Source organism: Hippoglossus hippoglossus, chromosome 8, assembly GCF_009819705.1.
Source record: "Hippoglossus hippoglossus isolate fHipHip1 chromosome 8, fHipHip1.pri, whole genome shotgun sequence".
Classification (NCBI taxonomy): Eukaryota; Metazoa; Chordata; class Actinopteri; order Pleuronectiformes; family Pleuronectidae; genus Hippoglossus; species Hippoglossus hippoglossus.
This window is the reverse complement of record NC_047158.1, coordinates 16,713,029-16,740,137: the sequence shown is the minus strand read 5'-3', so window position 1 is coordinate 16,740,137 and position 27,109 is coordinate 16,713,029. Positions and strand designations below refer to the sequence as shown.

The following is a 27,109-nucleotide window of genomic DNA, read 5'->3' as shown; positions in this document are numbered from 1 at the left end:
TTCAAAATACACAGCGAGGTTCATCAGTGTTTTTATTCTTAAAGCTGAAACCTAAGTGTCATAGATGTTCAGCAGATGTTAATCAACAAGTTTATTTAAAGATTGGTTACTACCATAGACTGTATATGGACAACATGACGGCTTCCCAAAAGAGGAAGTCAAAGTGTCTTGATAGCCCCCCTGTATAGGTTATAAAACCCCGCCAGCTCCATGTTAGTGGATGGGACATGGGCCAAACTAAGCCGAAAAACAATCTTCTCAAAGAGGGTTTCTGTCATTTCTTAGATCTCATCACAATGATATTTGTCCAAGTATAAATATGACCCAATCGCTCCGTCTCAGACTCTGGCTCGAAATTACGTCTTTGGGGAAAAATAGCAGAGTTCATATCCAAGATATTTTGGTTTTGTCTCTATGCATCATTCATGGTTATTATGAATGGGACAATGAAAACGAGGATCTTAGCATTGTGGTGGGGCTTGTCTGCTTCTTAATGTAGCTGTTTGTGGTTGTCCAAGATCCAGCCTTCATATACTCTGTGCAGTGAACTGAGATCCGATGTGTACGTCCTGGCAAACACTCGCTCGTCTCCAGCTCATTTCCCAGCTCATGCGTCCTCCTGCCACCCAGTGAAATCATATTATTACACTTGAACTTCAGCACGACCCAAACTCCAAAAAGCTGCTAGCATGATGCTACGGCTAATAGTTTTGAGCCCTGTTGCAGTGCAAAGCAATGCATCATCATCAGCACGTCATCACGCTCGATATCCACACAAACTGTGCATGCAAAACGATACCTTGGCTGCTTGGCCAGAGCTAATGCTGTTAAAACAGATTAGCCTGATGGAGCCACCGCTTCAGTGTAATCCACTGGCAGCCACTCTCCAAAGATGATTTCTCACACGCAGCTCAGAGTCCTCTTCATCACCGAGTGAGAGAGAGAGACAGAGCGATCGGGAGAGAGTAGTGTACCAAAAGAGACAGAGGAACCGGGGTGGAGACGCAGAGATATAAGTTAAAGGGGCGTCAGAGTGGATACAAAGATGAGAAAAAGTGACGGCAAAGACGAGTTGAAATCGAGACGAATCAAGAAATTCAAATGGAAACCAGAAATATAAAAATTCCTAAAGGAAGATTTGAGATGAAAGAAGAATCAAAGGAAATCTTTCATCCATTCCTCAGACAAAAAAAATGTTATTACTGTGAAGACCAAAACCAAACACAGTAGAGCGGTCAGTTCCCGAAGGAGCTCGAGAGGTTGTACTCTGTTTTAACTAAGAAGATGAAGTTAAACTTTACTGACTGTTGATGTGTGAAATCCCGATGGGACGAGGGGCAGACAATTTTAACTCTTATCAAGAGCTTTTTATCATGAACAGTTCTTTGGCTTATTAAGCTACGTTGTTTGGTGCAGACTTTTGACTTTTTTCAGTTTAGTCCAAACGGAAAATAACATTCATATGTCATAAATTACAGTGTCACCATCATTCACACTGTGTTACATTGGATACAACTTTGGACTGTGTGTTACTGCCCATGTTTTTATATGATTTGTTGTGGTTATGAAGGAATGAGCTGAGTAACTTCAACAACATCAACACCCAACCACATAATTTCTTTCATTCTTGGCATCAAATTCTATACTCAGGCCTTTGTAAAATGTTAGAAGTACTTTTTATTGAATTCAACAATGTGGCACTTTCCATTCCAAATCCCACTGCGAGACACATTTTAGTGATTTCTTCACAGTATGGCCCAATGATAAAGTGTCATTTTCACAGAGCATATGGCTGTTAGGGGTAAATCTGCCCAGTCGGCTGGTCTGTGATCCATAGAAAATGTCTGGGACAAATGTGGATATTCTGCAGAGTCAGGACAATGTTGCTGGAAGCAGGAGATGCCTCTGACACCCATATGTCTCCCAGCAAACAGAAACACCTTTAGGCGTCTGGCTGTGGCTGCAGGTTAACGACCCATTTCACTGCAGTGGTTGTGGATTTATTTTTAATATAAGTACAGAAATCTGAACAGGAGGAATAAAAGATACGCCATAAATCATGGTGTTGTCATGAGGAATTTGCTGAGTTTTGTAGTCTTACATTGAATTTGATTTATTTAATCAATAAGGTGGATAAAAGGAATACAAAAGAAAAATATGTTCTTTAAATGAAGTCAGCTGTTGTTTGAAACAGTTTGGGGGTTGTCTCCAGCATCATGTTTGGTTTAGGGCAAAGCTTAATGCTCCCAGAGGACTGTTTTTCCTCATTATATGAAGCAGCAAAATATAGAAGAGGCTTAGCGTTGCTCATTTAAGTCTTAAACCGTCATTTTCAAACAAAACACTGTCGATTTTGGTGTTTTCCCCGGAAAACCTTGAGCACAAATACTACTGCTAATTTATCTGTGAGTTCTGTACTCAGCTCTGTTGATGCTGCATGTCCCACTCTGACTCTAACTAACTTCCGACAAACCAGGAGGCTTTCGAAATGACCCAAGCCCACGCAGGCTGCCCAGCAACTCCTGTGCCCCATTTACTTTCTTTAGAGAAATATTATCTGTGCCTTACAGTGTTACAATGACCCTACACAAGACATCTTACGGTTTACTTGACAGGTGCCAAGTGGGAATTCTGCTCTTCTCCATCATGCAAGAATCACATTTATCACATTTTTGGAAGCTACTTTATATTTGCTGTCGAGAAGCCAGGCATCTTATTCAGCGTTGTCAGGAGCCGGCTAATAAATACGTTATTCTCTCCCACTGAATATATATTGATGGACTCACTAACAAAATAATGTGTTGTTCTGACCACTCAGCAGTAGGTGCCAAAGCTGGTTTGTCTCAGGTCACTGGATGAAGTATTGCCTGACGTCGCTGACAAGACAGGGAGTGTGTGTGATGTTTGTGCATGTGGCGTGTAGCATAAAATTAGTTCTCAAAGGCTCCCGAGACTAGCATTAGCCAATTGTGTCTGAATGGTCCATTGGTGGATTATGTATCTTCTGACACACACACACTGTTTTTCTCAGCTGGTCTTGCACATGTGTGTGTTCTCTTGTGATAATGTTGTGTTTCTCTCGCTGTGTTTTGAAGCAGTCGGAGAAAGAATTTGATGTTTTTGATGTTGTGTAAAGTTGGTGTGACACTCCGATCCCTGGCTGTGTGTGAGCGCTGTGCTGGACTCAGCATTGTCCCCAAACACCTGACACACACACACACACACACACACACACACACACACACACACACACACACACACACACACACACACACACACACACACATGCAAACACATGCATACAGAAACACACCATACTCACTTCCAACCCTTATAGCTGTATTTTTGCTGAAAGAAAATCTAAAAGGGTGAAAAAAACCGAATCTTCCTTCAGCAAGATCTGCAACTCATAATTTAACATTACAAGGGGGAACTTTTCCCTGTAGAAACTGAGGATTATGTTCTACAATGTGTCCAATAAGGTATCAGTTCTTTCCCACATGTCCTGATTTGTCACAGTAGATTTGAGCTCCCTCCTCACACTGTACACAACTCACTTTAAGCAGGGATGCTGAAAAGGATGCAAATTGTTACTTAGGTTACATTGATAGATTTAATTGCCTGTTATAAGAAAATCGTATAATCCAAGCTAAGGAAGGTATGACCTATTTTTTTAGTCCAAAAGCACAATGTACAGTCGACTAATTCTGAAATTGACCAAAACAGAAACGTTTAAAGATGAAAACAGTCACATTCCCCAGTATAATTAAATGAAGTTACTACTTAAGCTGAAATAAGTGATACATTTTGACTAATTGACTGTGTGACAGTGTTTAACAGCTTATGAAGCTGCAGACTGGAAGCTTTGGGAAGAAAATGCATTGGATTAATTCACAGCCTGTACACACAGCATTCACAAAACTAATGTATGAAACATCTGGCATATATCCAGTGTCTACAGCGAGATTTTTATACAAGCATGCTTACGTTACGAATATCATATATATATAATTTTCCAGAACACGTACATATATAGTAATAATTAAATAGTAATTTAAAAAAAAAATTCTACATGCGTATCCTCAGTAATTTGTTAACAGAAAGCCTGACTATAAGCCATCAAAATGTAGGATGCACATTACAGTTATTTTCATTATCCACAAATGTGCTTCTCTGTGACATTTTCAAAATGTCTTCCATGAACGAACCATCTCACACAAGTGGCAGCAGCACTTCTGCCCGACTTCATCAGATCAATGATTTATTCACTTTCCTGATACCTGGCCTGCCGGTGACATTTTGATTTTGTGAGATGAACGACTCTCACAGATTCTCCTCATTCAGCATTATCTCTGCTGCAGTTTAAAAACACAAAATGATCATTACTTAATGGAAGCAAGTTGTTGGTACTTGTATCACGCAAGTGTTTTGGTTGCAACACCACCATCTTTTATATTTATCCATATTTAGTTTAATTTGGTTTCCTCTGCCAAGGAGGTTATGTTTTCACTGCTGTTTCTCTGTCTGTTAGCAGCATCACGCAACAACTACTGCACCGATTTTCTTGAAACTTGGTTGACGGGTGTGATATGGGCCAATGAAGAACTTATTTCCTTTTGGAGTGGATTTGACTTAGATTTGTTTTGTTATGCCTCCTTTAACACTGTCAGACATTGCTTTAGCCTCGACAGAGGGATGCTCTACTGCCTCTCTAGTTTGGCTTTGGTATCATTTTATAGAAGCGAATTATTTCTTCGTAGATTTGTTAACATTTTTTATTGCTTTATTAAAGTTTATTAGATTTTGAATTGTGTCTCATGTAGGGATATAGTCCATATGTGTGTATAACCTTTGGAGTCATTTGGAAGATTACAACTAATTAGTTGTGTTTTATTTATTTATTTATTTTTGTTTAGTTGCTGCTGAATCGATCTCCAATGAGTTTGGGCCTAATTTATTTTGCGTCTCCTTTTTTCAATTTAAATTTTCTTCTCTTTTTACACCTCCGTCCCTTGTCTATTGTGCCTGTTTCCTGACAGATATTTTGCATCAGTTTTGTGTAAACACACAACAAGGACTGAAAACAGACTTTCACAGCTTTTTTAATTTCCAAATTGGCCCTGTGAAATGAATTGAAATGAATAATGTGTTGCTCAAACCCCTTATGGATCCACAGTATGTTTTCACTCTTGTTTTCCATCCAGCCTCTTCGTGTGTCTCAGACTGTCGCAGTGAGTGTGTGTGGGAGGGGCAAAACAAGTTTTTTTTTATTTTTTTCCTTCCATGGCTCATCACAGCATTTAGCTCACAGTGCGGCTAAATGGGTGACTGTATATCCGCTTCCCCAATTAAGGGTGTTAATGTGTGAGTGTGCAAGTTGGGAGAGTGTGAGTGTGTGTGTGTGGTAATGCAGCAGCAAGTGCCTTGTGCATAGTCTCTCTCACTCTCTCTCTCTCTCTCTCTCTCAGGTTGTTAGTGTCACATACACTCATCAATCGTCATCATTATATCCCCCCCAAAAAAAAACATACAATGAGAAGAAGCTAACCCAGCAGGAAAATTGCAGAAAGAGAGTCGGAGGAAAGGAGCACACACACACACACACACACACACACACACACACACACACACACACACAAAACACAGAATGCACAGAGCTCGGTCCTTCCAGCCATTTCTGCATAGCTGTCTCCTGCTTAATTGTAGTCGCCGGTAATAGCTGCAGGGTCTCTCTAAGACGCTTTGTTATGGGAAATAAAACACAGCAGAGCAAGAATAAACTTCCTGCTTCCACAGGAAGCCGCTGTTGCCACGGTAAATTAAATTCAAAATGCCAGTTATGCAGAGGCAAAAAACAACGGCCGGGATTGAGACGCATTTTCTATTTGTGTGTACTGGAATGTACATATACACTCATAGATGATCACTAGAAAGAGAAAGAGACTCAACATATCAGTGTGTCAGTGTGTGTGGTGATGGTGGCTTTCGAATGTTTTTGACCTGGTTTAACATCTCATCAGGGGAAGCGCTCTGGAGCTGTGAGAGATATCAGCCCCTGAATCAGCACTGGCCCATTCTCTTAGCGAGAGCAGAAATTCCATGAGGCAGAATCAGGCGGAGCGCGATGAGCAAATTCACACATAAGCAGGGGATATTTGAAACAGAGGGGGGAAGCTTTACGAGAACCGAACAAGAAATGAAGAAATAATGCTCTCAAGATGAAAGGCTACGTTCTTGAATAAAGATAGGGGAGAAACTCCATAGGGGAGAGGTCCCAGGATGATTAATGGTCCAGCTCAGAGAGCCTGAGTGAAGAGGGAGGACAGGAAGGAGAACATCGCAGGGATAGAGAGAAACAGAAAGAGAGAGAGAGAGATAGGCACACAGCCTGGATGCTTGTGTGCTTGAGGGAATAAACAAACAGAGGGTTAGAGAGATGCAGCTGTTATCAGGAAAGTTAAAGTAATGGTGTCAGCGGACTATACTGTACTAGGTTTAATTTAATTTACAGAATGGTTACAGGTACAAGGCTCGAAGTAATTATCGTCCACTATATTCTGCTTTTCTTACGTTCTTCTTCTAATCTTCTTCTCTACTTTCTCCTTTTAATTGTTGTTTTTCTTCGGACTGCAAAAACGAGAAGAGGATGTGACGTTAGCTGGAAAGAGTGATCTGAATGTAGACACATTGATATCAGTTGTAAATGTAACGAGGTTAAAATCTGGATACAACCTGGATATGAGGTGCATGCCAGGTGGAAATACATTCAGATAGTGATGTCAGCGGGGGGGGGGGGGGGGGGGGGGGGGGGGGGGAGAGAGGCTCTTGATAGTCAGACCCCTGACTTTTTAACTCTGGTAACAAAGCAGTGTGAAGAGCAAGAGGATAAAATAGGTTTAAGGAGTTCACACAGGTACGAAGGCCCCCGCCCATTAAGGAGTTTGTAAGTCATCCAAAGCACCTTGAAGTCCGATCTGCAATTGCTCGGAGCCAGTGATTTAATGTGGTCAAATCTGACATGGCAGGCTAGAAAAAAAAAAAAGAAAGTGCTGATCAAAAGAGAGGGTAGGATTAAATGTATCACCATGGTTGTCGGCTGTCATACTTTGAGAGATCACACTGTTGTTACTGTTACTTGTTGCACTCGTGCCGTGAAAAGCATCTCCGTTTTAACTGAATTTCGGAGAAGGGAATGTTCTGACGTCAAAGCTTTTCACAGTTTGAGAGGGTAATCTGCCTTTACGGCTAAATACCGCTGAGCTCAGTGTAACCATGGGAACTGATAAATAAATAAAATATAAAGAGAGATAAGCAGAGGGCCAGGAACAGAGCCCTGTGGCACTCTGGATTTTACATCAGGGAATCATTTGTAGAAATATGATGGGATACACTGTGTTCCAAAGACCAGAGATGTCGAATAGGTTTTCCTGTGGGTTCCAGAAGTTTAAAGTAGAGTTGAAATCTGAAGCCATAATAATAAGAGGATAATTTACTACTTCTATCACAAGGTTCATAAAAGGAACTGTTAGATATGCTCAGCTATTACGAAACAACTCTTTATAAATACCTGCGAAAATACTTTACACTTAGTGCTGCTTGATGATATTCGATGAGACAGTGGATTAAGTTTTTTATTTTTCTCACGTAACACTGAAGCTTGTGTGGATGGCATCAGATGTAAGTGATAAATTAACTACATTTGGGATCATTGATGGGTTAAAGTGAATCCATTCAATGCTCTCATGCTAAGTGGTAGGAAACTGAAACCCATTTCCTCGCCCTCAACACCGTTGATGGGCCTAAATGAATTGTCAATGAATGTGCAATGACTGTTGACATTGATTTACTGTCTGCTGTCGTCAATTTCTGTGCGTGAGTGATTGGGATAAGTGATTGTTATCTGTAAGTAAATAATTCTGTTATACACACAATCGAGATTAAGATAAGAGCATTGCACAGAGACAAAGACACAAACAAATGGGCCCTTGGGACTAAAAACAACAAGCATCAAATATGTTTGAGTTCTGAGGTGAAGTTATGACACGTCGGTGATTTAATGGTCTGGTAGTGGCTGCACATCCAAAATATCTTTGTCCCATTAAACCTTCATTGAATAAACACATTCAGTTAATATATATATATTTGCTACATGTCCACAACACGTTTGTTGTTGATCTGACGATGTGACACTCGTATCACGTCTCTAATCCCAGCGCCAACTCGTGTTGTCTTTCAGATCTCGGCTGAGTTGCCATGACGAGCGAGGTGTGTCCTGTGCCGCTGGGGAGCGTCTCCTCAGCAGTGCCAGGGCAGAGTGAGGACTACGGCTCGACGCAGGCTGATGACATCATTGAGGAAGTGGGTCCGGGCGACGATGTCAGCATCGGCAGTGACCTCAGCACTCTCGTGCTGCCCTTCCCGGAGCTGGCGCCCGTGGTCTTTTTTTGCCTTAAGCAGACCACCTGTCCTCGCAACTGGTGCATCCGCATGGTCTCCAGCCCATATCCTTTCATTCACTGGTGGAATTGGATCCCTTAACCCTAAAGATAACTTTTACTCTCTGCCCTGTTAATTTCCATCATACTCAAATGTCAATTATTCACCTGTCCTCGAAACATCGGCGCTTCCCTCAATGGTTTTTAAAGTCTCTAAGCTTCATTAATCCCCCTCCTCTTTGAATCCCTCTCGCCGTTCTTAACATCTTCTGTTCATCCGCACACCTTTCATTTCAACATTCAGTCCGTTTCACTCCTCCACCTTCTCCTTTTCATCTTCTTATCCGACACTGCTCCTTCCCACCCCCTCCGAATCCACTCCTTCCTTTTCAGAGCCTTTTTTCCGCTTACCCGTCCCGCGCTTTTGCAGAGTCACATTTTCTCTTCTTTGTGATATCCCCCTGTCTCTGTTGTTTACTTTTGATACACTTTCCCCCATCTTGACTCGGACCCCTTCCTCCCATCCACCCTCACTCCATTATCTGCTGGATTTGCAACCACAGTGCAGCAGTCATCCCCAAATCTTCTGAAAGTAAGTGTTTTTGACATCCTTGTACAACTTCAACTGCAGTTATCAGCATTCCACTGCTTGAACAACTGAATTGGCATATTTGTATGTTTGTGTGTGTGTGTGTGTGTGTGTGTGTGTGTGTGTGTGTGTGTGTGTGTGTGTGTGTGTGTATGTGTGTGTGTGTGTGTGTGTGTGTGTGTGTGTGTGTGTGTGTCAGAGAATATGTGTGTGTAAATATGGTTTTAACTTCTACCCATAAGAAGCAGTTGTCTGTTTGCTGACTACACTGACAGCGGCAGAGGGACTAAGGATGATCCCTTCACATTAGGGACAGGCAAGAACACACTGCTGCAAAATGTGTCTGTTTGAGTATACAGTATATCTGTGTATTTGTATGCGTGTGAGCTTGAGCACATCCAAGTACAGTATAGCTATGGCCCTATCTACTTCCATATATACCTTTTCAGCACCTTATTGAACTAATGGTGCTTTGTATTATTTACTTCAAATGCTGATGCAGCATTATATCTACTTTTTTAACAGCACTGCAAAACTACTTGATATTGCAATTGCACTCTGCTCTGCAAACAATTTTCTTTCAGAATTAATCGAGCATGCAGGCTTAATGTTTGGCTTCAGATCGTTCAGCGATAGCCAGGTTGTCTTGTTTAAAATTCCACTTGCGGAAGACAGAGTCTGGTTGCAGTGCAGTATGAAAAGAAAACAGAGGGAGTGAATGGTGTGACCAGAAAATGAGGCAAAGGGAGGTGGAGGCAGTCAGACAGACAAAGCTGGACAGTCAGACTTTATTTGCCTTTCAGTCTCCAACTTTGATGTTTGGGGGGGGAAAAGAGCTTTCAGAAGGATTTTACACTGCTTGCTAAGGGCTGAGCTCTGCTACTCGGAAATGGCCCGACGCCATAGGGTACAAACATGCCAGTGCATTCACACCGCACACACACTCCCAATCTTATTTCACATCGCCTGAGCTTCTTTTGGTTGCTTGACGCCCATGGTGGCTAAAGCTGTAAGCGTGTTAAAACACAGAGAGACATGTCTGTGTGTGTGTGAGTGTGTGTGTGAGAGAGAGGGAGAGAGGGAGAATGTGACAGAAAAATAAAACGTCAGTGTGAGAAAAGGTGAAGAAGACTGATGGCGTATGGGGTGGTTTGAGGGAAGGTTGTTATTGCTGTAGCTGAGGTATGTCTCCTCTTGTGGAATCAGCTGGCGAACTGAGAAAACACACACACACACACACACACACACACACACACACACACACACACACACACACACACACACACACACACACACACACACACACCTCAGTCACCATGGTGGTTAGTGAGGTGTTACTCTGTGTGTGTGAGAGTGCCTGTGTGTGGATGTGGATGTGTGTGTGTGTGCGGGATGACGGTATAGCCACAGTTACTTGTGCAGAATATGGAGGATGTGTGTGTGTGTGTATCTACTGTATGTGGAACTGTGTGTTTGATGTTTAGTGCACCGGAATAATGATCTGTACCCGTTTGTGTATCTGTGTGCATTGATACCAAAGTAGACTGTGTATGTGTGTGTATATACTGTATATATACCAGATATGAAGACATTTTGACATTTTGGTTTTTTGTAGTTTCAAAGTCACACATGAAGCACACTGCAGTGATGGCCTCATTTCCCGTCCTCACTGTTTTTGCCTGTGTGTCTGAAGTGAAGTTTGTCAAGATGTCTGTGTGTAGGGGGGGGAAATAAGTGGTTGTTTCACCATCTCTTTTCAGATCAATAATTCTGTCCACCACTCAGTAGCTGTGAGAGGCATGCAGTGACACACACATGGGCACACACACACACACACACACACACACAAAATGATGTTCTCCCACGCTTGCCTGCAGCAGAGCACCCGCAGCACCTCTCTATATTGCACCCCACACACTTCTTGTGCCTCTCTCTATTGTTCTTGCTTTTCGGAGTGCACACTTACACTCTTTCCATAGCCGCACTGTAAAGATAAACCCCATTCCTCCTCTCGTTGTGTTTAAACATCTCACCGTATCCCCTCTTTTACATGAATATATTGATTCCATATAATCCCAATGGTTTTCCTCCCTCTTGCCAAACTCAATCTTTTTAATAAGTACACATGTATAGACAACTATTGTACGTAAGTCGTGTCTGGCATGACAGACACATGAAATGAGCTTAATCCGCCCGCAGGCAATTTTAATGTTTTCTATCTGTGTTTTTAAATCCGAGCTCTGCTCTGTGTTCTTCTTCACTTTATTCTGACTTAAGCTGCTTTCAGACATGCCCTGGAGTCCCAACCTTTTTCCTGAAATTTTTCAAAGGAGCTGTTTTTGCGACAACGTAAATGTCAGAGTCAGTCGCTCCGCACATTTTCTCAGAACTCTTCCGTGTCCAGCCCCCTTGGTAAAATGGCTGGAAAATGTCAGAGTGAGCCTACGTGAGAATACAGCAGGAAAATGTCTTGAAAATCGGACGAGAAACTTGAAGAATACAAATATCTCCGGATGAAAACAAGGCGCCATAGAGACCCAGATGTCAACTTTAAAAGACCACGAGAGTCAAGGGTTTTAAAACAAAACCCGTAAACAAAAACACCAAAGTTTCAATGAAGCTAGTCATTAAAATTATATTGAAACTTGTCATAATGGATATGAGTACTTATTATACATATATAATTATTGAGGAGGTCAAATTGTACTGTTACTTAAGCACCTTAGAAGCTAATTCTTCTTAAACTGCCGACACATACATGCACAACATATCCAGTCTTAACTGTGGCGTCAACAGAGGAGCGGTGCTATTCGTTTACCAGAGAGATTCATGTTCATAACTCGACCGCACCATGTATGTAGTAGGTCGTAATTAGTGTGGCATTAAGCAACACGGGTGAATGGAGCCGACACTAAACATCCATCCTGCGCAGGAGAAGTTGCAGTGCCGGCAGAAGTCAAGCTCCTTTTAATTGTCCGGGCTATGAAAGCATAAGCAAGCTTTCATATCCAGCAGGCTGTGAACGCAGCACAAGCTGTCCCAGTTTAACAGGCTGCCTTTTGTAACGTTTCTTTGCAACCGCATCACAAATAAAGCAACTGTCAGAGGAGCAAATGAGGAATGAAAGGCTGTTTTGCTGCCTTTTCATCTTCACCGGTTACTGTTAGAGAGGTAGAAAAGAAAAAGTAATTTAATTAACTGTGACGGCCAAAGGTTACCAACAGCTACGGGCAACTTTTTCTTGTGTGTCACATATGTAGGATTTGCTCTCATTAAGCTTTACGCTTCAGATGGTGATGACAACATGTCAGGAAACTCATTCAATGACCTGTCAGCAGAGAAACAGTGGAGTCTTATCTGCAGGTAAAAGATCCGCTGTGGTTTTTAAAGCTTCAAACATTCTAGTGTGATCATACGGTAAAAAATCTGTGACTCTACATCTTTAAGTGCAATAATCTCTCTTTGTTTATTTTAGATTATTAACGTACTTGTTGTTTGCTTTTTTGCACTTTTCTGCACCACTAGTTCCAGACTGCTAATTGCAAAGTAAGCAGTCTGGATAATGGCATTTTTTTAAAGTAAAAAATGCATTGGCAATTATTTGCAGCATTTCAGAAAGGATATGTGCTGCATGACTTGTTTTGAAGCAGAGAATTAATTGATGGACGGCTCTGGGCACTGTCCTTTTTTTCCCTCTACCCATCCAAACCTCATTACAGTTGCATGCACTGTCCTATATGTTCTTTCCCGCTCCCCATTACTTCATGTCTTTCTCTGAAATGACTGTTGTCCAGCCTCTTACATGTTTTGCTCCTCTCTCGTCATCCCCTCCTCCGAGTCCTCTGCGGTCGGTTATTTTCCTCTTTCCGCCACCGAAGAGCTCGATGCCAGCGCCTCTCCTTCTGCTCGCATTATCTCGCCCTCTCCTCTCCCCCTCTGATTGGCTCCTGTGGTGTTCAAGCCGAGTGACTGGCCTCTGTGGCCCGTGGTCCTCTTTGGCCCTGACAGCTTGTTATCTCCATGGTGACGGATGGCTGAGGCGTTGCCGTACCATGCTCTTAACTACTGCAGAGGATAGAGAGCACACCTGGGACACATCACCTTCTCCCTCTCTCACCTTCTCGCTTTCTCTTTCTATCGTTTTCTTATTCCTTTTCCTCTCCCTCAACTTTTTGCTTTCAGATTTTTTGTTTTGTTTTTCTGCTCTCTGCGGTTGTAGTTGGAGAAGTTGCTGCTGGGCTACATGATAGATTTATGTCTTCTCTTACGCAATGTCACTGGCTGTGCTGGCGTGCAACTTGATGGATTTGTGTGTGGATGTTGAATTGTTGTTTCCTAAGTTTTGACGAATGTATTATCAAAGAAAATCAAAACTGAGTCTTTGGTTCAACGTGACACCGTGTTTGTGTCTTTTATCTTTTCCTCATTCTCCCGTCCGTTCTCTGTCATTCCTTATTGTCTCTTTGCTTTACTTTCCGCTCTCTGCTCTCTCACAGATTCATTCACTCCACTCCCTCTTCCCCTCTTCCCTCAGATGCCGTCTTATCCCAAATTTCCATTTATGCCTGGAACTTGTGCAATAATGTGAGTGCTCCACTTATTTTAATGAGCCCCTGCTTCGAGTGTGAACTGTTGTCCTTTTACCTGCGGGAAAGTCTTTTTTATGAAAGATGTGCAAACATTAATGAGACAAACCTCTGTTAAGGCTGAATAAAACTTATTAGAATACTAATGCTTATGCTCCCAAAACAAATCCCACCGCTAATACAAGTACCAATACTGATTGTAACGATCCCCGCGCTCTCATCACTCCTTATCACTTCGTCTTTCCTCCGTTCTTCTTTTCCTTCCCCTCCTCCCTTTCTCTTCCCCCTCAGGTCTAGTCTAAACTCCATTAGTGCCTGTACCAAAAGAGGAAGAGGAGATGAGAGGCGAAAGAGCAGGGAAAAGATGAAGGGCTTAAAGTGACTCTAATGACTGCTGTAGTACGAAGCTTTGGCGCACACACACTCTGTGTGACCTCCTTCACATGCGTTACTCTTACATCGTGGTTACGTTGCATCAACCATGTGCTTTTTATGTGATTGTAGATTGAAGTTGATGTTTTTTTTAAATGTTAAAGATGAAGAGGAATGTTAACAGAAGACATGTAACACCACATTATGTTTGGCATCTCATTTGGTCTGGTTTTTCATATTGTGAAGGACAGCAGAGTAACTTAAAAACAAAATGGTCTGTGTCTTACATGTGCATATTGATCAGCAGAGGAGGTTTTGTTTTCCTCTGTTTGTTTGTCTGTCTGTATCTTAATGAGGAGGATTATTTAGTATTAGTCAGGAAAGAATCCATAATATTTTGGCGTGGATCCGGATCAGAGTTTTTTCACTTTCTTTCACATCAGGAGTTTTACAATATTTCTATGGTTTTCTCAGGGATAAATAAATTGATCTTGATGGCTTGGACGGCTGAATGACAACAAAAAACATCTTGTTAGAACCCCCATAAATTCTATGATTGGAATATGTACTAGAAAACCCCAACGAGGCCACAAGCTTTCTGCCGAAAGCATTCATAATTTTAGAGGTTGGATTGAAGACTAGAATGTTTATCTTTTATCATGTGTTTCTTTTTTGGGGGGGGATGTGGTGTGTGTGTGGGGGCGTCGTTTTGGTGAAATGTGAGGCCCTCCCAGGTCCCTTTTGCCTGCGGTGTGTGTGTGTGTGTGTGTGTGTGTGTGTGTGTGTGTGTGTGTGTGTGTGTGTTATCTCAATCCATCGCTATTGGCTTTTGGTTTATGTGGACACAGCTCTTGAATTGCAGCTATAATTGTGTTATGGGTTCAATGTCACATTCTTTCAAGATAACTACCTTTCGCTGGCTGACTGACATCAGCCACCCACTGCTCTGGTGTTGTGTCACACTCTATGCAGAGTATTGCCGCAATACTTCTTAACAGCGGCGCCCCCATTTGTCTGAACTCAGCAACAGCCCAGCAGATTGCTTTTGGATAAACTGCACAGATACATGTCAGCGGTACACACATAGACACGCATGTAGACACACATGCAAACACATGCACTCAATCACACACAAATGCTTTTTTTTTGCTTTTTATTGTCTCCCGTCATCATTAGATTCTCGCTGCCTTATTTTTTAACTTGTAAAAAGAAAAAACTGTCTTCCTTTCAATGTCAGCTCAACTCAGAAGTATTGCTTTACACAAACTGGGAGAATTTAATAAGTTATTTAATGTCTCCATCACCACTAACTGCAGGGTACATTTTATCCAAGTGAGTGCTTTGTAGTTTGCTATTTCTCATCTATTATCCACAAAGTGCTATATAAATTGTATGAGTCATTCTTCACTGCAGCGAGTCTGTTCTTTTGCCTCCGACCTCCCGAAAAACTCTCCTGCAGATATGAAATCTTCAGACACAGTTTTTTACTCAAAAACACGGGTAACACAATTGGGGAGAGTTACAGTGACCCGTCTTATGAATTACATGTTTGTGGAAGATATTAGAGCTCGATCTGAGGACGAGAACTTGTCACCGTACGCACTTCGTTATCCCTTCTTTTCAAGTGAAGACTGCAGCTGCATGATGCCACGGGTACACACAGTTGTGGCCACATGTCCTGATGGATGAACATAGTCTGGTTGGAAAAAGTAGCTTTGCAAATGGAGTCAGAGAAATGGGAGGACAAAAGTTTCATACTCTTGAAATAACTTGTCCTTTTCAGTCATGACTGCAGATTTACTCCCTAACTTCTCTTTTTCTTTCCTCCTCTTTACAATAATCACTCCCACAAAAAAAAAGGAACCATTATCTTTTATACCCTGTGGAAAGTGCTTCCCATTGGTTTTCCTCTGATTTAAACAAGGCTAGAATTTACTAATTGCAATATGGGAATAAATGAGTTGCAGGCCAGAGCTTTGCCTGGAGTTAAAGACACTTCACGTCTTAACATAAAATATGTAATAAGCACTCCGACTCGTATTTTGCTCCTTTTACTCCCTTCAGAACAGAAGGGCGACTCGTCCTTAAAGTAGAAGGATGAGAACAAAAGCAGCAAAAGCTTACATGTTAGTAGTTTGCATATTAATTCTACGGCTATAACCAGAGGCGGCTGTAAAGACAGCTCCAGATAAGCGAAGCAATAATTATTCTACTCGAAATATTCTTGTCTTGTTACACTAGGAAGCTAAACTGCCAGCAGACAGAATTACTAATAAATCAAATGTGACAGCTCACAGTCTGTTCTTATTTTCTAGAATAAATTTAGTCTTTTCAGAATAGATTGTGCTGTGTCTTGCCTATGGTTTATGCTATAAAATAAAAATGGATTGCAAACTCCACTTGCATGCTAAAACGTGCTGCACCATATAATGTATCCCTGTGTATATATAGTATATATGCATTTATGAATTAATATCTCCCTTATTTGTAATTAAAATATGGGAGTAAAATATTAATTCATAAATAAGATATTCAGGGTCTGTGGAGCTACAGCAAAGCCTCTAACCCTATGATTCATAACAACTGACGAAGCGATGGTACTTTTTAACAGTGCATGGGCAGCTTTAGCAAAACGGCGCTTTAGAGGATAGAATTATAAACTTAAGGTAATTATGAATTTGGCTCAGTAGAAATGGCGTCAAACAACATAATGTTTCACAATCAGGGAGCAACCAGCTCTTATGAACCCTGGGAGCACTTCAGGTCAAGTTCTGTAGGTTTGCAGGGAAGTGTGAGGGATAGCGTGAATCACTGAGGGATGTTTATGAATATTCTGCTTTTTCATTGATCATCAGTATGTTTCAGCATGAGCCATTTGCCCACTTGCAGTCGAGGTCCGTAATGAATACTTACGAGCACATTAGCCGACCGAGAAAGGCTCATACCAATATCGAGGAGACCAGGAGATCACGTGGCCTTTTAGCTCCCATCCGTCTGCGTCCGTGCTATATGAGGCACGAGCGTCATCCATCGCTCGCTATAATGCCGAGGTTGGACGAGTCTGTCACAAACGCATCCTTCACGTGTCGGAGGAAAAGTCGCAGGAACCTCGAGCGGGTTCGTCACCGAAGCCACGCTGGGTGATTGAAACCAGCTGCATCGGTGCACACGATTTGCATAAAGTGGATGGTGATTCACTTTCCCCCCCGGCTGTGATGTGTAGCGGTACCCTCTCCTGCAAGGCCACAACGGTTGTGTTATAACTTTGCCATTTGACATCTCCCCTGATAAAAGAGGAGGAGGAGGAGAAGGGAGGAGGAGGCTTATGGCCAAGCCGGTGTTCACCTGCGAGAGATCACACTGAGTTTCCCTGGGCTGACGGATGGAGTAATTGAATTTCTTCAAGGCGCTCGAATATCACAATGTGCCAATCGTTTCAAGTCTGCCTAGAAGTTTGGAAATACGGGAGTTTTTTTAGGATGCTCATTGTTATATGTGACTTGATTAAAATAAAAAAAATGCTTTTGGGTTCATGCTCCTTTCTGTTAATTTTATTCAGAACTGAAATCGACACGATGGACAAAGTCAAGTCAAATGAGGTTCTGCAATATTTGTTCCCAGGTGATTTGTGAATGTGGCCAAACCAGCATTTCAAAAGCAGATAGGTTTATTGCAAACATATATAACAGACTGAAAATGAATTGAGTGATTTGATTGATTTGATTTGAGTAGGGAAAGGTAAACGAATGGGACAAGGGGAGGGGAGAGAAAGATGGAGCTGGTGGATGAGAGGGAGGTAATCATCTTGCAGATACACTCACGGAGGGGACAGGGAGTTAGCGAGAGCCCCAAAAGCACGATACAGAGTGAAGGACAAGCTTGTAACTTCTCTCTGAGAGACGGATGAAAGAGGACAAGAAAAGACGGAGACAAAAGAGGAGGATCACAGCCCCTTGGAGAGGCGGGCACAGGGAGAGAAGGGGGAAGGAGTGAGAGATTGCTGGTTAGCACTTTTCTTGAAAAGGCAGGGCGTGATAAGTCGACAGTGTGAAGGAGGAAAAGAGAGAGGGAGATAGTTAGCACAGTGGCAAAGTGAACTTTTGCCCAGCGCCTGTCAGCACTGAGAACAGCAGAGGACATGCATGTGTGTGTGTGTGTGTGTGTGTGTGTGTGTGTGTGTGTGTGTGTGTGTGTGTGTGTGTGTGTGTATCCTCTCCTCTTCTTGACAGTGAGGAGGTACATGAAGTCTGTAATTGCTCTGGTGACTGCAACTTCAGACCTCTCCCACAGTGAAAGAGAGAGAGAGAGACAGAGTGGGAGGGAGAGCAGAGTAACACGGAGATCTGGAAGAAAAAAGACAAAAGGTGCCCGTAACAGGAAGAGGGACTAAGTGAAGTTATAGAGGAGCGGGAAATCTTCAAACAAACAAATAGCAGATTACGCACAAGATCAGGGACCGAGGCAGAAAATGATTGTCCTCCGAGGAACCAGGTCCCACCAAAACCACATTTTCAAGTGACCAGTTATTTGTAATTACGAGAAGTGCGAAGAGGGAGCATGAGGTCGAAAAATCTGCACTGAGGAGTTTCTGTTTCTATTTTCCGTGACCACAATGATTCCCTATAGCATTATCTAAAAACGTATTCAAACCGAAAACCATGATCCTCCTCAAAACCAAGCCAAGTCCTTTCTGTGTGTAAACCTACAGACTGTGGAGAGGAACCGTCTGGTCTGGCTTGTGTCTGCTAGCTGCTGCTTCCTCGCTGGTGTGAAATAGTCATGTGCGATTATAATTTCCGCCCCGTGGTGGTTGTATGTGAATTGACAGCATATTTAGATGGACTCTTGTGTTCAATGCGGTAGTTTGGCTGATCTGATCGCATGCAATCAGTTCTCCGTGCGTCTTTGGGTGCATTTACAACTGTACTTCCGTGGAGTCAAGCTCTCACTGATTGCAATCCAATCACCAAAGATGTATTTTAATGTAAGGTGTAAAAGGTAGCTGACGAAACTTTAACGGAATGTGCAGAAACAGAGTTGCAGTGCAATGCCAAAGCAAAAACTACTGTGATGAAATGTGCAAAAATGCTTGGCAAGTAAACTTGAAGGTGAAAGATGATTCCACTGCAGTATCACTCCATCTTTATCTTCATATTTCCTGATGGTGAGATGTGTGTTATATATAGAGGGCAGGCGGATGTCGCATTTTATACGCAGAGTGGAAGAATCCAGATGACTGGGGCAGATTCAGGCCATGCTTCTGTGATTTAGTAATTTTATCCGCACACCTTGACCCGGTGGAACGATGATATATCTATAACGTGAGCTTTCCACACCGACCCACCACCTTTCCCTCGACTTCTGCCCAGTGACCCTTAGCCTCTCCTGGGCGAATCAGCTTATCGCTCCGTCAGCTCTGGAAGGAGAGACAGACGGGGGTGAGGGGGAGCAGAGAAGAGACAGAGGCTTGAGATGGAGCGACTATCAAAGAGAGAAAATAGAGAGAGAGGTGAGGAAGAGTTAGTGACCACAAGGGAGCTACTGAAATGGCCCTGCTTTGTCACTGTCGCACGCACACGCACGCACGCACACACACACACACACACACACACACACACACACACACACACACACACACACACGCATGCATGCACGAACATGTACAAATCACCCTCTTGTTTTTTTCTTAGTATCATATATACACATAATCCAAGCTGTCAGATATATGTTACACACGTATGGATCTTACTCTGCCTAAATCCTATTCCTGTGTGTGTTTGTGTGTGTGTGTGTGTTGATGATGTGTGGGCGGCATCTGTCAGGGCGGATTCTAAAACCCTTCCTCTGGCCAATGATGAAAGCTCAGCTCTTGTGTGTGTGTGTGTGAGTGTGTGTGCCCGTGTATATGTGTGTGTAGGTGTGTGTGTGTGTCTGTGTGTTTCCAGATGTTTGGACATAAGTTGACTGCTGGTATCTGTAGCTCAAATGAGCCTTGGGGCTTAGGTCATTAAGTATCAGCTTTCGACTTAGCAACACACACACACACACACACACACACACACACACACACACACACACACACACACACACACACACACACACACACACACACACACACACACACACACACACACACACACACACACACGGCCGTGCAGCTCTTGATGGTCTCCCGAAGTAGCTGAGTTGGTAAGTTTCTTCTGAAACTCTGGAGCCTGTCATGTAACAGAATCAGCGCCTGAGTCACTGACATTATTGCAACAAGCTCCAGTGATGTGAGCCCACAGAGGGACACACTGCCCAGTGGGGGAGGAGAGAGGACGAGGGAAAAGGGGAGTGAAAGGAGGTGTAGAGGAGAAATAAATGCAGCAATGTGGCAACACATCATCAGGCACATTTATGGGATTGTGAGTTTTTTTTGCAAATTGGTGTGGCTTGATTGAATTTAAGGGACTGAGGGGCCTTGGTGGAAGTATGTGCCATCGTTCTTCCATATGAAGACAGACATGCTAGTCCAACCCTGTCTCCTAAGCTAATTCCATCACGTAGAATAAAGGACAGATATATGTGCTATTGGAGTACAAACCGGTTTCCTGAAGTCATTTTCCGTGTTACCACTGTGCTTTTTCTGCTTTAAGTGTTTAATTTCACTCTCCTTTCTCTACTTTCTCTTCTAATGTTCCTCACTATCCTAAAAAAACATTGCAGAAAAGCTTAAAATGTATAAACATGACCTGCGCAAAGGTTCCTGCAGTGGCATGCTATTTTTACGCCATCCCATGAGATCACGTTAGCCTTCACACCCACATGGCGGTTCACCGGGCCGACCTCTGCTCTGACTTCTGTTTGTGCAAAATGGCTGACATGTCATCTCTTCTAATTGCACCCTTCTCCCCTGAAGACCCCTGATAACCCCACTTAGGGTTTGTAGCAGGGTCATTTATGTGTGTGTTCATGTGTGCGTTTCATGTGTGTGTGTGTGTGTACAAGCGAAGATATGCCCACGCATTTCGATACATCCCTCCACATTTACTTTCATTAGGTGATCACACACCTACACACACACACACACACACTCTCCCTCCGTCCTTTGGACCACATGCAGTGCATTATTACCTAAACCTACACACACACACACAAAATAAGATCATTCATCAGAACTCACCAACAACCTGCTGTTTTCAAATCATACCCAGTGCACTATTTATCTCACAAATGAGACTTGACAGCACAATTCTGTACAATTTAGTCTCTTGGCACTGGAGAGAGTGTGTGTGTGTGTGTGTGTGTGTGTGTGTGTGTGTGTGTGTGTGTGTGTATGCATGTGAGAGAGAGAAAGAGAGAGAGTGTGTCCTTTTGGCTATTTTCCCAGTCAAACGAGTGTGAGCGGTAGTGCAAAGACAGCCAGGGCCTTCAGAGAGCCAAGCACTCTTTAAATGATGTTATCACAACACATTTGCTTTCATTCCGTCTGTTTCAGTTCTGCATCCCTCACCCTCTTCCATTTCCCCCCCCCCCTGCTCAGTTTGTCACAATGAGCACTGAACTGACTGGTGAGTGTCATGTGGATATATGAATACGTGTCTACGGTTATTTAATGCAGATTTTTGAAAGAAACGTGACGGATACTTCACCCACCACACCCACACACACACACACACCCACAACCACACACACACACACACCCTCACACACACACACACACCCACACCCACAGTCCTCATCCTTCCGGCCATGCCCCTTTGCTTTTTAATTCCCCATTACGTTATTGATCAGGACTACTACAGGACGTTCTACAGTCTCAAGGCCAGCGCTAGTGTGTGAGTGCCTGTTTTATTGGTTCAGAGACCAGACAGCTCAGTGACGGATGCTGGTTTATTGGGTTTCCTATTCAATATGTATGTCAGGGTGTGCTAAAATTGATGCCCTTGGGTGGTTTATTATTGTTCCTCTCTTTGATGCTGTTTGCAGTGATCCTCGTATCCAAATAGGTTTCCTCTGTATCTAAAGACCACTCCCACTAGTCTTTTCTATGGCGTCTGATCACATCTGCATTGAGTGGTCAAATGTATGTAGTCTAAAACTGCAGGGTTAAATATGATTAACATACATAGTTCCCTAACCACATGATACAAAAGATTCAACAGTGTTGAATAAAACTATATTTCTCTCAATTTAACAGGACCACTTACAGCATAGATGAAATGAAAATAGCCTAAACATAAAAAAGGAGGATTCAGTACATGAGATATTGCTTCGGGAAGACGGAAATGAGAGGATAGAGTTACTCTGTCGGAATATGCTGAATTTGCCTCCTTGCCACATGTGATAAATAGGATTCCCATCCCTCTCTCTCTCTCTCTTTGTCGCTTGCCCACCTTTGTCACTCTTCTTCTCTTACATATGCTCGGCCTCTGTTTCGTTAAGTTACAGTTGCCTCAGCGATCTGTAAGTCAAAGGTAAGAGTGTCACCATGACCGACGTCCCATCACTCACAGAGCCACTGGCGAGTCAGCGAGCAGATGTGAAGTTAACTCGAGACTACACAGGTACTGAGTGGGTTTAATCGTCTACTATTCCATTGGTCACGCCAGGTCACGTGAAGATATTTTGTCAGGAATACTGAAGTTTTATGTAGATTAGAAACTGGATGTGTACACGAACACTAACAAGCAGCTCCTCGTCCATTTAAAGCTCCAAATGAATCCATAAGTTAGTCTTTCATGGTAAAAATAAAAGAAGATTTTAGATATTTAGCTTCTTAAACATAGGAACATATGCTTCTGTTTATTACATTTCTACATTGTTGTATTTTCCTTCAGAGGACAGGTTTGGATGATGGTGTCTGCAGTGTGTGTTTAGTGGTGGGGCTGTGTATCAACGAAACACCACTGGTTAAGGTATAGTGGGGGATCTCAAGTAAACTACAGAGTAAGAGTTCAGGAATATTTGGAAATATATTCTACCTGAATCTCAAAGGATTTTTTCATTGCATGTGCCTCATGTGAAAGTGAAATGTGTGTTCATGTGAAAGCATGTATCAGAGGCTGTGTGCACGCTTTCAAATCGGTGCACGTCTGCTCCATTATGTGTGTGTGTGTGTGTGTGTGTGTGCGCTTGTGCATTATTGTGCATGGCCATACCTGAGCCTGCCAACCTGCGGAGATGTGATCCCACAGGGTGCAGTCACTGCCAGTGCCTATTAATATCAATGGAACCAGTTGAGCAGCAATGACTGACCTTGGTTATGCTTTAGCTAAAGCCGCTGAGCTCATGCAGCCTGTATGACAGTGCTATCTGTTCTGCAGCTTGTGAGCAATTCTTACTTTTATTATATGATTTCTTTTAAACGTGATAATTAGTCGACTTTAATTCGTTAAACCCAGTAAGAGCAGGTCTGTGTTCGCCGGTTGTCACCAGAACATTTATCTGTAAAAAAAGATCAGAAAAATATAGTGTAATATAGTCACAAATGACTTTAGCATTAGTAGACACACACAGCTTGTCTCCCCTCACAAACCCTGACATCACCTCCGGGGAATATATTTAGCCCCAGCACAGCGAGAGAAGGACGACACCGCCTGAAAGAAAAGAGACATGAAAAGCAACACGGAGCCAAAGCGTGACTGAAATTGCTCCTATTTAAACAAATGGAATGATCGGAGAACAGTTCTTTTGTTCCCCCGTCTTCATTTTGTCTCACTGCATTGTGAGCGTCAATGGGCTTTTTTTTGCAACCGCTGCCATATTTGAAGTTGTAATATGAGATTAAAGATGAAGCCTGTTATTTCCACTGAATTGGCTGGCAAAGAGTGGACACATTTTTGAACATGTTTCTGTCACGTCTTACAGTTCCTCGATTTTTCCATCCTTCTCAAATCAGACGGGTCAATAATGACATCAGTGGAATGGTTATTATCGACGTGTTCTGTCATTGTCCTTTTTGGCCACTATAGCTGATTGTGCCTCGGTTTCATGATTAATAATCATGTGGGCCCATTTCTTATTTTACAACTGTAATACACGGTGAGCGGTTTTCCGAGCATGCAGGCATTTTTCAACATTAGCTTGACAGCTGCATAGTCACACACACACACATTCATGTGCCAACAACCAACAGGACCACTGGAGCTGTTGAGGTTTACATGACTTGTACGAGGGCACCTTGACGGTTGAGAGACGGCAGAGAGTCTTTTATCTGTGTACGCTGTCCCCTACCCGCCTCAAGGACTCGCTGACAAATGTTAAGATGACTCACTCTTATTGTACCTCTGTGTAAAGTTTACTCTCAATTTTTGGGAGATAAACCCACCGGCCTTCGTCCTGCCCAATGTTTTTGACATTTCGTTTTAGTTACCTTTCTGGCACAGAGATTTGGCTGCTGGCTCATTATTGGGCACATTAATATGAGGGAATGGCCGTCTGACTCTTGTAATGATAGTAATGTCCTGTGGGGAGACTTGGAAGCTTTGCAAATGAGCCGGGAACAACGTGCAATGCCATTGTTAAGATAAGATTATGAATAATGCAAAGCTACAAACAGTTTGACATGCCGGCTCTTTAGGCTCAGAACCGTTGTTATGTGTCACACTGGAAAGGCTGACCTCTTTGAATATGATATGTCGTGCTTCCAGCGCTCTGAGGTTTTGCTGGGTCATGCTAGCAGCCTCTAGTTGAGGGCGGCAGCTTGGCTCGTCATTCCGCTTCATCTGCTTCGTCGCTGCTCTCACTGGCCTGACCAAGCATGAGTGAGTGGAAGTGCAGAAAGGGGACAAATTACCAGCTTCCTGTTGCTTCTGTGTACGTGTGTGTGTGTGTGTGTGTGTATGTGTGTGTGTCTGGTGACATGTGAGCTGCTTCAAAAATAAAGGCGGAGATGTTGTTGTAGACAGGTGTGTGTTTGAGTGTAATTGCGTATGTTCTTTGCAGTCGTTTAATGGAGGTCTGGGTATATATGTGCAGACAAATGTGTGTGTGTGTGTGTGTGTGTGTGTGTCTGTGTGTGTCTGTGTGTGTCTGTGTGTGTCTGTGTCTGTGTCTGTGTCAGGTAGTAATTAGTAAAGACAGGCTTTCCTGTGGTGCTGACATGCAAGGGACTTGCCACCAACACTCACACATGCTGGAAATAAAGACTAACTTATTCCAACCAACTGCAGCGAAGAAAAAAAAAACTTTCTTAGCCATTTCAAAAGTAAACTTTGACTTGATTAATCCAGTCAAGCTTGCCCTTCATTTCAGTGTCCTAATTTTGTAGGGGCTTCGTCTGAAGGTAGCAAAATACAGAAGAGGGTGCTATGCATTATTGAGTCCATTCCTCTATTTCATTTTAGTCTTTCAGTGAATTAATATTGTAGTAGTCTTATGAGGACAAAAACAACTGAGGGACTGGGGGAGAGAAACGAGGGAACAGGGTGTGTAGACTCAGAGAAGTTGTGAAGTGTTCGCCCCTCCGAGCCCTTCACAAAGACCAAAGTTCTCCAAAAAGTTAACTCGCAAACAAATAACAAAAGGCAAGTCGGGGCGAAGTCACTTAGTGGGAACGTAGGGTTCAGCGTGCCCTGCAAACTAACCACTGGACCTGCAGGGTTTTCTCCACACTCGCTGCTGCAGAGGCAATGAGAATTCTCTGAAGTGATCCAACTGAGAGACAAAATATAATAGAAAATAATGGTTTGTGGTTAGCTGAGGAAAAATTATACGTGTGCGTGTGCGTGTGTGTGTGTGTCTGTGTGTGTGTGTGTGTGTGTGTGTGTGTGTGTGTGTGTGTGTGTGTGTGTGTCTGTGTCTGTGTGTGTGTGTGTGTGTGTGTGTGCTTTCACTAGAACAAAATCCATTGTAGTGAACTGAGGGGAAAACAAAACGCGCCAGAAGCAATAATATAATATTTCACAGTAAGAAAACAAACAAAGATTACAGTTCCCAGTTAGTTGTAGGTTAGTTGCATAAAAGCAAATAATTTTAATCAGTTTCATATTATTGTCTGTGTATTCATGTGTGTTTTGATTTCCACAGCCCACTTTTTTCTTTTATTTTCCTGGTTTGAGAATAAAGCGGCTGAGAAAACCAATGTATTTTTTCAGATTTCTAACTCCATCAGCTTGACAGAATTCTTTTTAAAGCCAGAAGACAGGGTCAAAAAAAGTCACCTCCTTTTAACTGGAGAGAAAGAAGGGAGAGAGGGATGGAGAAAAGAAAAGCAAGGTCAAAGAGAACGAGGATGTGGGAAATGGAAATTATGTAGTTACTTCATGTATGTGCGTGTGCGTGCTTTTCATCCCCTCTTAGTGTGGCCTGGGCTTTTAATGTTTAATTTGAATTTGGCAAGAACGAGCGTAGTTTGAACTCTATACGTTTAATATCTGCTCTGAAGTAGTGACTTTGGATGTCCTTTAGTCTGGGCTGCAATCTTCATCTCTGTTTCCGTCACGTGTAGCGACGACTGCTGCACAGGAAGAAGAAAAGACCATCACAAGCTGCTGCGTGACAATAATTTGACTTCATATTCCCGTAAATAATTCAAGAGCTGGAATCTTTTCTCTGTATGTGTGTGTGTGTGTGTGTGTGTGTGTGTGTGTGTATGTGTGTGTGTGTGTGTGTGTGTGTGTGTGTGTGTGTGTGTGTGTGTGTGTGTGTGTGTGTGTGTGTGTGTGTGTGTGTGTCACCTTCCTCCGTTACTCTTCCTTCCTTGTTTAATGTTCAATTTGAATTTGGCAAGAGCATTTTAAGTGGCTGCACTTAAAGAAATACAAATAATAAAGCACAGTAGCCTTCATTATAAGAAAACTGATGTGTAACACGGAACATATAAATGAATGATTTATAAATAGTTACATTTACCCAGGATTTAAAAGCTTTACTCCACATGCATCCAGCTAAGAAGATGTTCAATCTCTCAGTCATGTTAGCTGTCAGTCACTCTGTATCACAGTGTGTGGATTATACTCTGGGACATGGAACTGACTACTTTGGTGCTTTGGGTGCTGGCAGAGAGACTGCTGCAGGAACAGGAGCCGAGTGGGAGCTGTCACAGCAGCTCTATAGAGCGCGGGGTAACATTGAGGCCACAATAGAAGTTCTTTTCCTGTGGCATCAGCTCAAGTCCGCGGTATAGCCGGAGTTGGTTTTAC

At 42.7% G+C, this 27,109-nt stretch overlaps 1 protein-coding gene across 6 annotated transcripts in view; it reads left to right on the top strand.

Moving 5' to 3' along the window:
• Positions 1 to 27,109, top strand: part of cacna1ia (calcium voltage-gated channel subunit alpha1 Ia) — a 147,705-nt gene that overhangs the window by 28,089 nt on the left and 92,507 nt on the right. For 5 of the 6 annotated variants that reach the window (XM_034593934.1, XM_034593931.1, XM_034593932.1 and 2 more), the window contains exon 2: positions 8,237 to 8,501. In XM_034593934.1, the coding sequence (XP_034449825.1) occupies positions 8,254 to 8,501 (248 nt within the window). In that variant the 5' untranslated portion in view covers positions 8,237 to 8,253. Of the gene's footprint in view, positions 1 to 8,236; positions 8,502 to 27,109 lie in introns of those variants that run through there. The other variant, XM_034593930.1, reaches the window with a different exon arrangement.